Source organism: Chelonia mydas, chromosome 2, assembly GCF_015237465.2.
Source record: "Chelonia mydas isolate rCheMyd1 chromosome 2, rCheMyd1.pri.v2, whole genome shotgun sequence".
NCBI lineage: Eukaryota > Metazoa > Chordata > Testudines > Cheloniidae > Chelonia > Chelonia mydas.
In genome coordinates this window covers 42,027,968-42,044,456 of record NC_057850.1, presented here as the reverse complement: position 1 = coordinate 42,044,456, position 16,489 = coordinate 42,027,968, and the positions used below count along the sequence as shown (strand labels likewise).

The 16,489-nt window shown below is 44.4% G+C and overlaps 1 protein-coding gene across 8 annotated transcripts in view; it reads left to right on the top strand.

Annotated features, from left to right (window-relative positions):
• The window catches only part of INTS8 (integrator complex subunit 8), a 72,047-nt gene that overhangs the window by 55,061 nt on the left and 497 nt on the right, over positions 1–16,489 (top strand). For 5 of the 8 annotated variants that reach the window (XM_037892267.2, XM_037892269.2, XM_037892266.2 and 2 more), the window contains 5 exons: positions 1,431–1,534; positions 13,568–13,618; positions 14,708–14,781; positions 14,851–14,915; positions 16,414–16,457. In XM_037892267.2, coding sequence (XP_037748195.1) covers positions 1,431–1,534; positions 13,568–13,618; positions 14,708–14,781; positions 14,851–14,915; positions 16,414–16,457 — 338 coding nt within the window. Of the gene's footprint in view, positions 1–1,430; positions 1,535–12,974; positions 13,117–13,567; positions 13,619–14,707; positions 14,782–14,850; positions 14,916–16,413; positions 16,458–16,489 lie in introns of those variants that run through there. The other 3 variants (XR_006288430.1, XR_006288429.1, XM_043539340.1) reach the window with 2 other exon arrangements.

Sequence of the window (16,489 nt, the reverse complement as noted above, 5' to 3'; positions counted from 1 at the left end):
TCCCTGTGTAGTTTGTGGGTCAGAAACCATCCTTTTGTGGGGAAAAGCCCACATGGGTCCTAGAAAATTTCTGAGTTTCCACTTGCAGTGTTTCATTCAAATTGTTTTGAAAGAACAGTCTCTCAGAATGACAAGGCACCTGTCAGTTCCATGAATCTGTGGATGTTAAGAGATTCAAGCAAATCTGAGTGTACCAGGAGGGGCTTGTGTGCAGAGGAAACTGCCTCTGCACTGCTTCCTTGGCTCCCCACTTCGAAATAGCAGCATGTAACCTGCATTCTTCCTCCAAAGGTGAGGAAATTGCTCTTGGTTCTTCTAAGAACAGGGGGTGGTACTGATACTAGTAGTACCAGTTAGAGCCATAAAATAGTTGCGTGCCAGCACAGAACCATTCAGATAAGTGTCGAGTTGAGGTGGAGCCAGTGTTCTAAGCTGAGAGAGCAGTGGATGGGAGCATTTGGGACTGCAGTGGGAAAATCAAATATAGTAGTTCAGTGACAATATTTGCCATTTCTGTCCACATCTGTCCAATAGTTTGAACTGAATTAGTGCAAGGAGACATTTACAAGATTTTTTTTGAGCTGATGTACTAGGAACATCTGTGCAATATTAGGAGTACAACAGTGTATGAACAAGCATTTCAGGTGCTTGCAGTTACTGGGAATGTCAACATTCTCTAATATGGATAAAATGCCAGAGTTCAAAATCTACAATCTGATTTCTAGCTCCATTTGCTTATTCCTGTCACCCCATACCTGAGCTGCCATTTGACTCTGTTATTTCCATCCTGGACCCTGTAAATCCCCTTTGAGACCACTAACCTTCTGTGAAGCCTTGACTATGGCCTTGAGTGTTTGAAATAAAAATCTATAGCAGCACCTGCTGACAGTCTTCAGTCCAGCTGTGGCAGTGTGTTGGTGCTCTGATATTACAAATGGTGCATGTTGGAAACCCCTGTGTGTGGCAGAGAACTAATTCAGGGTGAGGTAGAAGTGTGGCAAATAAATTAACCCCATGGGCCAACATAGTGGTACAAATTAAACTATTTTTAAAAAGTCCCCCTGCCCTCCCCAACTCATCAGAGTGAAAACTTTTTAAAACGTGAAAAATAATTAAGAGAAACTTGCTTAAAACTCTTGGCTTCATGGTTGTTAATGAGCCTTACTGAGTAATCTAAGTGTTTCATGTATTCGTAGCAGAATGTCTTATCACATAGTGGTTACAGTATTGCCAGGACCATATACATGTATGCATTTATACCTGGGTGATGAGTAATTCTTCAAGTAGAATTAAACTGTAGTGAACTTTAAAATTTGTCACCATTTTGTGTATGGATGTATTAAATATTAGTGTGAATAATTCTGTAAGCTGTTACAAATGTTTACATTTTGATTTCTGAGGTTATTCTAACTTTTTCCTCCCCGTTGTAGCAACAAATCAATATTCAGCAGCCCTTCATTATTACCTTCAAGCAGGAGCAGTATGCTCTGATTTCTTTAATAAGATGGTATCGCCTGATGTATACACGGACCAGGTGAGTTATGCTGTTAAAATATTTGGCACACTGGAAATACTCTTCTGGATTCGTAGACATGAGACAACTGTACGCTAATCAGGGGTGGACCTTATCTGACCACATAAGTTAATATATTGAGTGTCTGAATGTATGGATATTTAGCTATTTTAAATGACATAGATATAAATATATTTCCTTCATTGCTTGAAACTCATAAAGTCTGCAGGTTTCTACTGTGCTGATGCACAGGTGGGTGGGTATATTTTTTTACTCATATTTTAAGTAACTTGTAGAGATTATATGCTCAAACTACTAATGGAAAGCACACTAACTGATGTTGGATTTATATATACCTGAGTGGAATCATCAGAATATTTATGCAATTATACATCAGCAAACTAATAATCAACCTTTTACAAAGTTTGTAATGTATAGTTAACAATTTTAAAATGTATCTGTGCATTTCTAAACTACACCCTTACTGTACAAGATGAGCACTGGATATGGATTATATAAATAGTGAGAGCAGTTCCTTCACCTACTCGAAGTATAACCATAGGCTTCTGTCTTTGACCACAAAGTCACACTTTCTTTGGGGAATGCCGTGGTGAACAAGGGTGCCTTATAACATGGCCTCAGGGTGGTGAGGGTAGGACTGTAACTTGTCCTCCTTTGGGAATAATGTTTTATGGTATATCTACACAGCAGTGTGAGCCTGGGCTCAAGCCTAACCCCCATTGCATCCACATGCCAATTGTTAACCTAGAGTCCAAGCCCTGTTGCTTTCCTGTATGTATGCAGCCCCGGCTTGACTCTGGTCCCGGAAGTCCTCTGGATGTATCCCAAAGTTCCTTGGGGCAACTTCGTTAGACCTCTCTACACCAACAATCTGTGGTGCAGTCTACTGCACTCCATATTACAAACAGAAGCCACACCTCCCTTTGCAAATGGAGCGGCTCAGATCAGCATTAACCCAATGTCTGCTGAACACCAGTCTGCAAGCACACTATCAGAGAGCCTGTGGGGTATTCAGTGGAGACCGATGAGAAGATGCTTTTTTGCAAAGAGAGCTGCTTCGTGTTCACAAGAGTGCAGCCAGATTTTTTGTGCACACTGTCTGTGTGCCCCTGCACATGCAGCCCCAAGGAGATATGGGGGCAGAGAGTTGAGTGGAGACTAAGTAGCTTCTTTGCAGGGACAGGAAGTGACAAAGCTCCTGGCTCAGCACTGCCATGCAAGGGATGACCCCCAACATCCAGGCCGCTCCCCCTCCCTGCCAGGGAGCCACTTGGTCCCCACTCCACTCCCTGGGGCTGTATATGCAGGCGTGCCCAGACAGTGTGTACTGTGAGGGTGGCAAATGGGAGTCAGCCCCTAAACTTCCCCACAGCCTCCTGGGGATCCTTTAGCTCTTCCCTGGGGATGCACTTCACCAGGCTACAGCTGGCAGCAGCCAGGCTGGGTGGGTGTGTTTGACTTAAAACTTCAAAACAAATAGACAAAAATAAATTAAAAAACAAGAAAAACACCTTCATTGAACATACCGTTTTAAAAATTAAGAATTGCAAAAGTTTCGTTTTAATAGTTTGACTGCCCTGGAGACTGAGTGTCCTAATTATCCTCTGAACAGATGCACATGGCATTTTCCTGCCAATGTGACTCCACCTAGAGGTGGAAAGCCCAATTCTCAGATTAGATGGTAGTTCAATATAAAGCCTTCTCAAACTGCAGACATTGTACTGAGCCAGCCACCAAAGGAGCTAATTGTGCAGTTTATGTACTTGCGCTACTTATGGGCACTTGTGTCCCATCAATAGTACTGTCTCAGTTAGGAAAAAGGGTGGGCAGTAGAGTTTTCCCACAGTGCAACGCATTCGTAGGGCTAGAGTGTCAATACTAGGTGAGAGGCGCTAGGCTCACTAGGACAGAGTTACTTTGACTCAGGTCTGTGCACTGCAATGTGGATGCCAGAGCCCCAGGTTCAAGCACGGGTCAGCAAATCCTTAACCTAGGTCAGTGGTTCTCAAACTGTGGGTTGTGACCCCATTTTAATGGGGTCACCAAGGCTGGCTTAGAGTTGCTGGGACCCAGGGCCAAAGCTGAAGCCCGAACCCCACCACCCAGGGCCAAAGCCTAGGTTACAGGCCCACTGCCTGGGGCTGAAGCCCTTAGGCTTCAGTTTCGGCCCCCCCGCATAGGGTGGTGGGCCTCAGGGTTTTGCTTTGGCCCCTCATCCTGGACCGTGGGGCTTGGGCGGGCTCAGGCTTCGGACCCCCTCCTGGGGTCACGTCGTAATTTTTGTTATCAGAAGGGGATCGCTATGCAATGAGGTTTTGAGAATCCCTGACCTAGGTTTAAAATGTAATGTAGATGCTCAAGCCTGGGGCTCCCTGACATGGGTCAGCTGATTAGAGTTAGTGGGACTTGAGGGTTAATTGCTGTGTAGACGTAGCCTTAGAGCCTTAGCATCTCAACAGAATGTCCATGTGTTTGCCTCCTTAAGTCTGGGCTCCATTAAATTTAGCCTAGCAGATGATTATTATAGCTTCCATCAGGATAGATTGATCTAAATTGCCTAATGGTTATGTAAATAATTTTTAATCTTGTGTTCCATTCATACTTATTTTCCTTATTTTTGTTCTTACTGATTGTTATAACCATTAAAACATGTCAATTTACAACCAAATGCAGATTTTACACTAAATTTGGTACTATCTATACACATCTATTTAAACACTTAGAGTTTAGCATATATTTGAGATTCTTAATTTTTACTTCTTAATTATGATAGAAAATGGTGAAGGACACACTTATTTACTTGATGGGGTTTTTTTTACTGTGAATTTGTGTCAAGCTGCATGTGGATGGAAACTGAAATTCAAAAAATAATCAAAAACAAAAAGAAAAGGAGGACTTGTGGCACCTTAGAGACTAACAAATTTATTTGAGCATAAGCTTTCATTCCACACAGAGATGGACTACAAGCCATCAGGAACAGTATCCCTGATAATGTCACGGCAAATCTGGTGAGGAATGCATCTGATGAAGTGAGCTGTAGCTCACGAAAGCTTATGCTCAAATAAATTTGTTAGTCTCTAAGGTGCCACAAGTCCTCCTTTTCTTTTTGCGGCTACAGACTAACACGGCTGCTACTCTAAAAACTAATCAAAAACAGTATTTTAAGATTTTATTTATTAGTTGAATTAAACTACCTTAAATGGCTGGATACATAAGGAAAAAAACATATCAAAACATAGTTTGCATTTAAAACTTAACTGATTTACTGAAGTATTAATTTAGTTAAGGCTATGATTTTTGGCATAGACACTTTTAGTAAATTTCACAGCAAAGGTGCAGGGGAAAAATAAGTCATGTGAAAGTTCAGCAAATAATACAGTTTCTTCTTTGAGTAATGTGTGTGAGCTCCACTTCAGGTACATGTGTGTGTCTCAAGCCCTTGAGAAGAGATTTTCTATTAGCACCATCTGTCCCACGCATGCACTCTGTACAACTTTATGCCGTGCTCCAAGAGTATATAGTTCTTTTTGGGTGAACTGCCCTGAGTTCCTTCTCTACTGCCTCTGCCTGAGACAGAGCTCTAGTTTGTCCACCTTGTGTGTGCCTCAGCATGCTTTGTAGTTGTTTAGTGTTTGTTTGTTAGTATAGAATTAGATAGATAGTTGAGGTTTCGGTTTTTCCTCTTCACCTTTGTCTCCCGCAGCTTTTTTTCCGGGGAGCTTATTTGGCCTGGTTGGCCATGCCTGGCTTGCCAGGTTTCAAATGCAGCCTCTCTTGTTGGGAGGCTATCCAAATCAGTGATGGCCAATCTAAATGTATCGGTTGCTTGGGAGAGTGCCAGATCGCCCCAGAGTGTAACTTCTGCCTGGCTCTAAAATCTAGAGGTCCGAAGAATCAGGAGACCAACCTGAAGTTGTTGATAATGGATCACTCCCTTCAATCCATTTCAGAGTCCATCCCCTTACCCCGAAAATACGTTTGTCTCCAGACAGATCGTGTACACCTTCAACTTCAACTAAGGTCTTGCTTAAGAAGGGGAAGATCTCTGAGGGTGCAGGGAAGGAGGGGGGAGACCAAAGAGGAACTTGGTCTCCCCCCACAAGGAGCCAGCTCCCAAGAAGTCCCGATCTCCTGCGAACAAGGTCTATGGTGTCAGAGTCCTTGACTTTTTGACTTGGTACCATGGAGACAAAAGACTCTTCCTCTGATATCATAAGAACGGCAATACTGGGTCAGACCAAAGATCCATCTAGTACAGTAGCCTGTTTTCCGACAGTGGCCAATGCCAGGTGCTCCAGAGGGAATAAGCAGAACAGGTAATCATCAAGTGATCCATCCCCTCTTGCCCATTCCCATCTTCTGGCAAACAGAGGCTAGGGACACTATACCTGACCATCCTGGCTAATAACCATTGATGGACCTATCCTCCATGAACTTTTCTAGTTTTTTTTAATCCTGTTATGGTCTTGGTCTTCACAGTGTCCTCTGGCAAGGAGTTCCACAGGTTGACTGTGTTGTGTGAAAAAATACTTCCTTTTGTTTGTTTTTAAACCTGCTGCCTATTAATTTCATTTGGTGACCCCTAGTTCTTGTGTTATGAGAAGGAGTAAATAACATTTCCTTATTTACTTTCTCCACACCAGTCATGACTTTATAGACCTCAATCATATCCCCCTTAGTCGTCTCTTTTCCAAGCTGAAAAGTCCCAGTCTTATTAATCTCTACTCATATATCAGCCGTTCCATACCCCTTATCATTTTTGTTGCCCTTTTCTGAAAGTTTTCCAATTCCAGTATCTCTCTTTTGAGATGGGGCAACCACATCTGCATGCAGTATTCAAGATGTGGGCATACCATGGATTTATATAGAGGCAATATGATATTTTCTGTCTTATTATCTTCCCTTTCTTAATGATTCCTAACATTGTTAGCTTTTTTGACTGCCGCTGCACATCGAGTGGATGTTTTCAGAGAACTATCCACAATGACTCCAAGATCTTTCTTGAGTAGTAACTGCTAATTTAGACCCCATCATTTTATATCTATAGTTGGGATTATGTTTTCCAATGTGTATTACTTTGCATTTATCAACATAGAATTTCATCAGCCATTTTGTTACCCAGTCACCCAGTTTTGTGAGATCCTTTTGTAGCCCTTCATGGTCTGCTTGGGACTTAATTATCTTGAGTAGTTTTATATCATCTGCAAATTTTGCCACCTCACTGTTTACCTGTTTTTCCAGCAGATCATTTATGAATATGTTGAATAGGACTGGTCTCAGTACAGACCAATGGGAGATACCACTATTTACCTCTCTCCATTCTGAAAACTGACCATTTATTCCTACCCTTTGTTTCCTATCTTTTAACCAGTTACCAATCCATGAGAGGACCTTCCCTCTTATCCCATGACAGCTTACTTTGCTTAAGAGCCTTTGGTGAGGGACCTTGTCTAAGGCTTCCTGAAAATCCTAGTACGCTATATCCACTGAATCCCCCTTGTACATATGCTTGTTAACCCCCTCAAAGAATTCTAGCAGATTGGTGAGGCATGATTTTCCTTTACAAAAACCATATTGACTATTAGTGGAGCAGAGAGATACCAGAATACTTTGGAGAAACACAGCAGTGAAAGGTCCCCAGTACCATCCATTTCGAGATTGGCGCAGTCTGTTGCAGATTTATCAATAGTGCCTTCCCATTTGGCTTAGCCGAAACACACAGCTTTAGCCCTGGTGTCTGTGCGCTCCAAACCAGTGATACTGCCCAAGTCAGCTTTTGCATTGGTACCACAGGAATGCCATTTCTCCAGGAACTTGTCAGTGTTAAATGAGTTGGTGTGGGTACCGAAGGACTCTTGGTAATGAGATCCCAGTCTCTGAATTACCAGTCCTTCAAGGTACTGCAAGATTCTCCACCCTTTTCTACTGGTTGCCCCCACTGGAAGACATTGGGAAGGATGAAGGAAACATTCAATCAGTCTCCTCCTTATCAGTGCAGGTTCCTCTCCGCATGATTACAGGAACCCACACTTTGACAAAGACCCTTACCCACATCTGGGATGGCTGGATCAGGCCTGGGTACCACCCCCTCTCCTGTATAGGCCTCCCCAATGGCCATAACGGGGTTCTTGGGTGGCATGTCAGCAGCAATCTACTAGGCATCTGGCTGCAATGCACCAGGAAACTAGGGTCTCCTCCACCAAACCCCCAACACCAGGAGACCTTTGAGGAACAGGAGGCTAGGGTGGACAAAGAGACTACCCTCAAACCCTTATTTCATCTCCAGATAACACAATCATGCCTCCTCCACCACTGAGAGCTGACGATTTTCTCCATTTACAGGGCCTTGTGAAGAGAGGTGGCTGACACCCTCCAGCTACCTTTTTAGGAGGTTAAAGAATTACATCACAAGTTCCTAGACATTTTGCAGTCCATGACACCCAAGTGGGTAGTGCTACCTGTTAATGAAGTGTTCTTGGATCCAGCATATACTGTGTGGCAAACTCCTGCCACCAACTTGTAAATGGGCAGATTAAAAAATACTATGATCTCCCCAGGGACTCAGCATTTGTGTTCCCAGCCTTTTCCTAAATCCCTGCTTGGGGATACTGTAAATGAGCAGGGTAGACAGCATTACTCCAGGTCTACTCCTTATGACAAGGACCAGAAAAGATTAGACGTTTTGTGAATGGAAGGCCTAGTCGTCCTCCAGTTTCAGGTTGTAAACTATCAGGCCATCATGGTCAAGTATGACTACATCAATTACAACAAGTTTGCATCCTTTACTGAACATTTTCCACAGGGGCATTTCCAGGCCATGGTTAAAGACTCAGTTATTAGCCAGAACCCCTCTCCAGGTGCCCTTGGATGACATAGACACTGCTGTGAGCTCCATTTCCAAAGCAGTTGTCATGCCCAGGGCATCATGGTTCCAGTTCTTGGGATTCCCAGGATATGGGTAAGGACCTCCCGTTTTTGGTGGTCAGAAGCTCTTCTTGGGAACTGTAGACGAGTCCCTGCACATACCAGGCCTTGGTCCAGGCCATCAGATCTAATGTGGCACTTGGTTCAGCAGTACTGTCTTCAGTCTTGGACTCGATTCCAAAGGTCCCTTCCTGTGAGGATACTACTTGACTCACCTGAAGTGGAGCACCCATAGGGACGCTACTTGAAGAAGAAGAAGAAGAAAAGGTTACTCACTTTGTGCAGTAACCGTTGTTCTTCAAGATGTTTGTCCCTATGAGTGCTCCACTACCCACCTTCCTTCCCCTCTGCTTTGGACTGATCTTTTTAGTCATTTTGGATAGAGAAGGGACGGAGGGCAGTTTGCCCACACAGCCCTGTGTGCCCTCAAAGCGCAGCCTGAGGTTGCATAGAGCGCGTGCATGGGCCAGACAGACACTGCTATCAAGGGCTCAAGAGGCACATGCACACCTGAAGTGGAGCACCCATAGGGGGACACACATCAAAGGACTACAGTTACTACACACGGTGAGTAACTTTATTTTGCTACGTTAACATATACAAGAGTATAGTGGGGGTGCTCTGACACCATAATGGCAGCTCCTGGCCTGCGGGGGTGGGTCTGGCTCCCTGCTGTGCACATTGTGACCAATCACATGGGGTTGCTGCACCCCTCCATCTCCAGAGGGGTGGATGGGGGGCAAACCTGAGTGGTGCTGTGACCTTGTGCTCCAGATCACCACACCACCACTCTGTTTAGGGGCCTAATCAAATCTGTTTTTACAACTATTTTCAAGATTTCATTCAAATTCAAGATATCTGTGACCACTATGATAAAATTGTATCTGTAATTGTAGTTAGTGGATAAACTGTTTCTGGTCACCATAGGGCAGATTTTCAAAGATATTCAAATGCCTAAAATACCCACCTAGTAGAATTTTCAAAAGTGCCTAAACAGCTGGGGTGCTTAAACTGCTTGGACACTTTTTTGAAAATTCTACTGGGTGTGTATCTGTATTTTTAGTTGCATAAATGCCCTTGAAAATCTGCCCCCCTCTCCCCCTGTCCTTCATGTTTTTAGAATTAGATCTGACCGTCTCCCATCTGGGTTTTTATTCATTGTAAAGAATGAAAACAATATACTTAATGCAGTACTTGACATTATGACACATTTATAAACAGGGGCCTACCAAATTCATGGTCCATTTTGGTCAATTTCACGGTCAGAGGATTTTTAAAATTGTAAATGTCATGATTTCAGCTATTTAAATCTGAAATGTCAGTGTTATAATTGTAGGGGTCCTGACCTAAAAAAAAGTTGTGGAGGGTGAGGGGGTGTTGCAAGGTTATTGTAGGTTGTGGTACTGCTACCCTTACTTCTGCGCTGCTGGTGGTGGTGGTGGGGGCACTGCCTTCAGAGCTGGGCAGCTGGAGAGTGGTGGCTGTTGTCCAGGAGCCCAGCTCTGAAGGCAGAGTCACTGCCAGCAACAGCACAGAAGTAAAGATGGCATGGTATGGTATTGTCACCCTTACTTCTGCTCTGCTGCCTGCAGAGCTAGGCTCTTAGCAGCCACCGCTCTCTGGCCTCCCAGCTCTGAAGGCAACGCAGATGTAAGGGTGACAACACCACAACCCCCCTAAAATAACTTTCTGACCTCTTTGCAACTCCCTTTTGGGTCAGGACCCCCAATTTGAGAAACACTGGTCTCCCCTGTGAAATCTGTTTAGTATAGGGTAAAAGCCTAGACAAGACTAGATTTCATGGGGGGAGACCAGATTTCCCAGTCCGTGAAGTGTTTTTCATGGCTGGTAGGGCCCTATTTATAAAGCTGACATTCATCTCAAAAGTTAAATATGGTGTTCTTCACGATTACACTGTAATTAAAAAGCTGCACCCTTTAACGCATTCAAAATATTAATGCAGCAGATTTTTAAATAATATTTTAATAGCTTGTAGTAAGTTTAGGCTTTAGTATAGTTGTCACAAATAGATTTATTTAAAAAATTGAATTTAATGAAACTAACAATAAAATCTAAGTATAAAAACTTTTATTTATTTTTATATATATCATCAATTTTTATCCACCCTGGCTTCCATGGTGTACTCTAAAACAGTGTTTCTCAACAAGTCTATGGACTGGTGCTGGTCCCTGAGATCTCCCCGATAGTTTAGGAAGGCAGCAAGCTGTTTCCTGGTATAAAAACGGTTGAGAAACACTGCTCTAGAAGATGAGCCAGAAATTCTTGTGTCAGAATTTGGCAGATATTCTTGTTATGGAGAAGGTTCTTCAGTCTTCAGTCACTGTCATGGAACGTCCTTGTGAAATTAAATCCCTGTATCTGACTTAGATTTGCTCTTCCTCTATTTCTCTGTCTCGTTCATCTGAAAACCATTGTAATGTTTGTGGGTAGTATGTTAGGGAGTGGTTGGGGACCATGTGTCAGTTGCTGTTGATAGTAAGAGATCAGTACTTTGCCATGACCCCCTGGAGGTAAAAGAATAGCCCCCACTCCCTTCCTTCTGATTAGGGTGACCAGATGTCCCAATTTTGGGGTCTTTCTTATATAGGCTCCTATCTACCCCCCACCCCTGTCCCGATTTTTCACATTTGCTGTCTGGTCACCCTACTTCTGATAAGCAGCTCTGGAAGCCAGCTGGGCTCATGAGTTTTGGGATCATAACCAAGTAGTTGATTTTAGTTATAGATGGGAGAGGGCAGGTAAAGAGAGGTGATAATGGCTGGACCATAATAAATGTTTAAAGGCTATAGCCCACTGGAGATTAGGTCTGTGTACCTTCTAAGGTATAACTCATCCCTGGGCCAGGAATTTCATTCTGTAAGGTCTCAAGGAATCTTTGTAAAACAAATAATCAGGGTATGGCAGATAAATGTGTCTTGCTGGAAAATACTAGTTCTTCGAGTGATGGTCCCTACATAGATTCCAAATGTGGATGCGCATGTGTGCTATGCGCCGGAGACAGAAGATTTCATAGCAGTGGCCTTTGACCTGCACACATCATGCATTGCCTCATGCTCCTGTCCGAGATTATAATGGGGCCCCTCTTACCACCACATAGCTGGAGTTAGAATCCCTTGTTCCTTTGCACTCTTAGTCTCCCTGTAGTTAATTTTGTTTTGTTTTGTTTTCCTGTTGTTAGTGTTAGTAGTTAGGTTAGTTTGGTTATTGGAGTTTTTCCCCCAGTTTGGGAGATGACCTCTCCTGGGGATTATGTCCAGTTGTAAGAACTGTGCCTCGTGCCCGTGCTCCTTCTCTGTGAGCAGTGAGCACCAATTTGGCTTGTACTGCCTTGGCAAGGCCCACGTTGTCACCCACTCTATCATCTGCCAGTCATTCCCGCCTCAAATGCGTGAGGCTAGAGAATTTCGCCTCTGGAAGTTCTTAATGGAGCAAGCCATGTGCCTGAATGGCCGTCACCAAGACCCTCCCCATCCCTGTCCACTTCTCAGGCGCCAGATCTGATGGTACTGAAGAAGTTGGACAAGCCCTGCCATGAGACTAAGAAGTATGGCCCAGGGCATAAGGGCAGGTCCCCGTCCAGGACTGCTCACAAATACAGCGTTGCCTCTCCGAGCTGTACCAGGTCCGGAGACAAGTTGCGCATAGACCAGGGTGCCCCAGCACTCAAGCTGCCCTGGATGGAGCATAAGGAGAAGCACAAACAAAATCTACTGGTGCAAGCTCCATCTCCATGCCCAGCACTGGTGTGCCTGCTGCCTGCAGCACCTGGACTCTTGATCGCTCCGTGATGAGGGCCACGTGGTGGCCAAGGTGGATCTTCAGTCCTCCATGAACACAGCTTACATGGCCTCCTGCTCACTTGCTACTCGAGCAGTGTTGCAATCCTGGATGCAATCCTCTGGGCTCCCCAAATAGGTCCAGATCACTATAGAGGACCTGCCCTTTGATGCCCAAAAGCTACTGAGCTTCTAGGCTACTCAGTCTTCCCTAACCTGGACAACTGGCTCCTTGTTTAGCGCTACTGCTAAACCCTCCTCTTTGCCATCCACACCCTCCACGCTCTCCTCACCTCTCTTGGCTTTTGTATCAGCGAAGAGAAATCGGTCCTCGTGCTTATCCGGACCATTGCCTTCATTGGAGCATGGCTGGACTCTGCTGCTGCATGTGTCTTCCTTCCGACAAATTGCTTCACAACCCTAATCACGGACCCCAGCCGTAAGCTCCAGACCACCATCCACCACTCTCTCCCCTTCTTGGCCATATAACGGCATGTACCTCAGTGACACTGCACACCTGCCCCCACATGCATTGCTTGCAAATCTGGCTCCTCTCCGTCTACCAACCAAACACAGACCAGCTAGACAACAAAGTCCTGATCCTATGGCAGGTGTTGGCATCCTTCACTGGTGGACCGACCCTTCCGAGGTCCTGATCAGTGCCCCCTTCACTCCTCCCACACCATGATCCACGATCACAACAGATGCCTCCCTTACAGGTTGGGGAGCTCACCTGAGGAACCACAAACCAATGGGAGCTGCGGGGCTGGCTCCTGCAGACAGAGACCGTGCACCTGCTTGCAGAGCTGCCTGCCCACGCCTCCACCAGGAGCAGCAGGGACAGGGAGCAGCTGGAGGTGAGCGTGCCCCCCCCCCCCATCCAGCCCCTCCCATGCCCAAGCCCCCTGCTGGCCCCGCACTCAGTACACTATAAACCGGACTTTCAGTGCAGATCAGAAATGCCAGTTTATAGACTTTGCCAGTTGGTGAAGTGCTGGATAAAAGAGCATTTATTGTATAACCTCGGATGGGAGAACAAGGCAACTTACGACACCTGCAGGGTAATGGACACTGCTATGAAACATTCTGGTGCATGCGTACCCACATTTGGAATCCAAATAGGTACAACATATCTTGAAGACCCTCCAGTTACAGGTAAATAACCTCTTCAGTTTATCTTTAAAGAAAAGAATGTCTGTACAATTATTTACCATTTGTTTACTGGGTCAGATAACCTGCTAACAACGTGCTTAATGTAAACATCAGCATTTTGGAAGCTGTTGTAATTGTCTTGTGAATTCGTTCTCCATAGGTGATAAAAAGAATGATAAAGTGCTGTTCTTTGCTCAACTGCCACACCCAGGTAAGAGTGTATTCAGGTGCCACTTTAAATAAGGACTCATTTTAAAGAACCGTCCATTTTAATTTTAAGTCCAAACTCACTCTTTAAAAGAAAAAAATTAACAAAATAAATCTGGTTTTAAAAATGTAGAAGTTTTGTTTACATAAACATTCCCTGACAGAGCTGGGAAACTAATCAAAATATTGTGATAATGCTTCAGAACCAGCCAATGAAATTTTAGATCTGAACTCACTTAGTCAGTACATTAGTTGAGTTCAGAAAGACTGCAAGCTTCTCATGTTTTTAATCTTAAAATATTCATTTCCTTGCAATCTCTCCCCTCACCCCCTTGAGTTTTAATGCCCAGTCTAGCAGCTGGGGAATGTAATGGGATTTGCATTATGGGGGGCACATCCTTGCCAGGGCTGGAGTCAGACTCTGCTCAACCTAACAGCCACACAGGGTAGTCTAGTCTAGAGATCAGTGGGGCTGAGCAGGAATTCTAACAGGGCTGCACTCAATAGTATCTGGATCCCTCTTGTGGAAAGAAAAAAAACTGTCTGCTAGAATGAACCCACCAGCCAAAGATTCCACCCTCTGGAAAAGTAAATTAGGATTAGCCAACTCTGCAAAGATCAATGGCATGTCACCCTCTGTCTCCTCCCCCACCCCTTCAGGTGAGTTCCTTTTACCCTTCCAAGAAGATTGCGACTTGCAAGCATTTTTTTAAAAATCTGCACCTAATCAGTATCTCTTTTGGACCTACACCAAGCTATTGTCCTGGTGGGGTGGAATAGATAACTAAAAATAGAGAGTTGTTAGCAGGTCGGACTGACCTTTTCCCTCCTGCATCTGCTGGTATTACTCTGGCTTGAAAGGCTGTGTTATGCCCTTAATTGGAGCAAAGCCACTTCATAAAGCTTAATTTACTGTCCTTGCTTCTGCTATTTTGATTCATTCTGCAAACACTAAGTTTAGACTGAGAAGCCATTTACTATGAAAACTAGATGTAATTATTAAATTTCCCACATAGTGGAGAAACATTTGTCCAATATTACAGCATGAAAAGAGACAAGCTTTAAGGAAATAAGTTAGTCTTTCTTCTTACAGGTAGCAATTTTATGTCAGTTCCTCAGAGAAGTAGACTATAAAACCGCATTTAAGGCACTGCAGGAACAAAACAGGTAAAAACATTTATGTTTAAAATTAAAATTCTGTACATATTCCATGAATTAATTGATATTCTCTTTCAGCCATGATGCTATGGATTCTTACTATGACTACATCTGGGATGTTACCATTTTGGAATACTTGACATGTATCCTTTCATTAGAAATAGTTAAAGCAAAAGCATCTTGTGGGGTCATGTTGAAAAACCAACACAAAGCTTAAGTGTATTGACAATTGAGTTGCTGTTAAATTTCATGCTAAACACGTAGATATAAATAGGTTACTCTTGAGGCAATTCTGGGCCTAAAAATTATGCACACAATATTTTAAAATTTTGCAAAATTCTGCAAATTTTATTTGTCAATAAATAAATATGGCTCTAGCATGGCAGGGGGGCGTACAGGCCACTGGCTGCATTGAGGTGGGAGATTACCCTGAAGCCCCCAGCTCCCTTGGTATGCTGCAGTGAGGCTGCACCTGACCCTGACACAGTGCAAGGGCTGGGTCTACCTGTGAAACACCCTGGGACCTGCCCACTCTGCCAGGGGTGGGATGAGAGGTTTGTGTGGGGCAGCCTGGATGAAAAGGGTGTGGGGTAGGGAGTTCTGGCTGCAGGGGCAATGGGACTCTGCAGGGGATCCAGGTGAAGGTGGTTGAGGCTCAGTAGCAGGGTCTTGAGGGAGTGGGGGGTCTAGGTGTATGGTTTGTCAGGGTGGGATTCCCCTGCTGCTGGCCAGGCTCCCCCTTTTCCATCCCCCTTCTCACTCCCCCATTCCCATCTCCACTGCCTCTTCCCCTTACCTTGCCTGACTGTGGGCACTCTGCACAGAGAACAAGAAGGCTCCTAGCACACAGAAAGGAAATACAACTGGTGGTGGTCAACTAATGTCAGTGGAGCTCAGATGCAGCCTCCTTCAGTTGGGCAGCTCTGTGCTTGCAGAAATGGGGGGAGACAGTGGCATGTAACCCTATGTGTACCCCCCCATGCCTCATCTCTACTTGGAGGGGGGAATCCCTCAAAACACTGCACCCATGGTTCCCCCTACATTGGGTTTCTTTATTTGGTTTGAAATACAGGGGCCATAAACCTTAAGCCCCTGTTCATCTTGTCCACCTCTACCCCCACCCAAGCACATGTGCAAGAGTAGGCAATCAATCAGTAATTCACTGGACATCAAGTCACTACCTGTCAACTGGAGCTACCCAAAGGATGCAAAATTGGCAATGTCAAGGGCATAGCACCACCTCCCTCCCCTTTCATGACTAGCAAGTTGCTTAATTTATTTGCTACAACAGAGAAGTCATGATCACTGTAAAAGTGCTTTTCTGCAGGCATACAAAGTCCCCTCAGGAGTAATAGGTGGTGGTGTCATATTGCCTTGGTCAGGGGGTCTAGGTCTGCTGGGGTTGAAAGGAGGAGCATCTATACTACTACTTTCTGGCTCAGCATGATTAGAGCTTTTGATGTGACTGGAACTTGGACACAAACTACTTTTCTACCCTGTTCTGTGACTTGCTCAGCCATTAACAGAGCAGTTATTGCTCAGGACATACTATGCAAGTGTCTTTTAGATTGTATTTTAGATCACAGCTCATTTGTAGTGTTGCTGTATTACACATGAATACTTTCCTTGACCCTTGTTCAGATCTCCATCATAAGAGAGGAGAGACAGACAAGAGACAAATAGCAGTAAGTTAAAGAAGGGGAGGGGTTAGGTCATA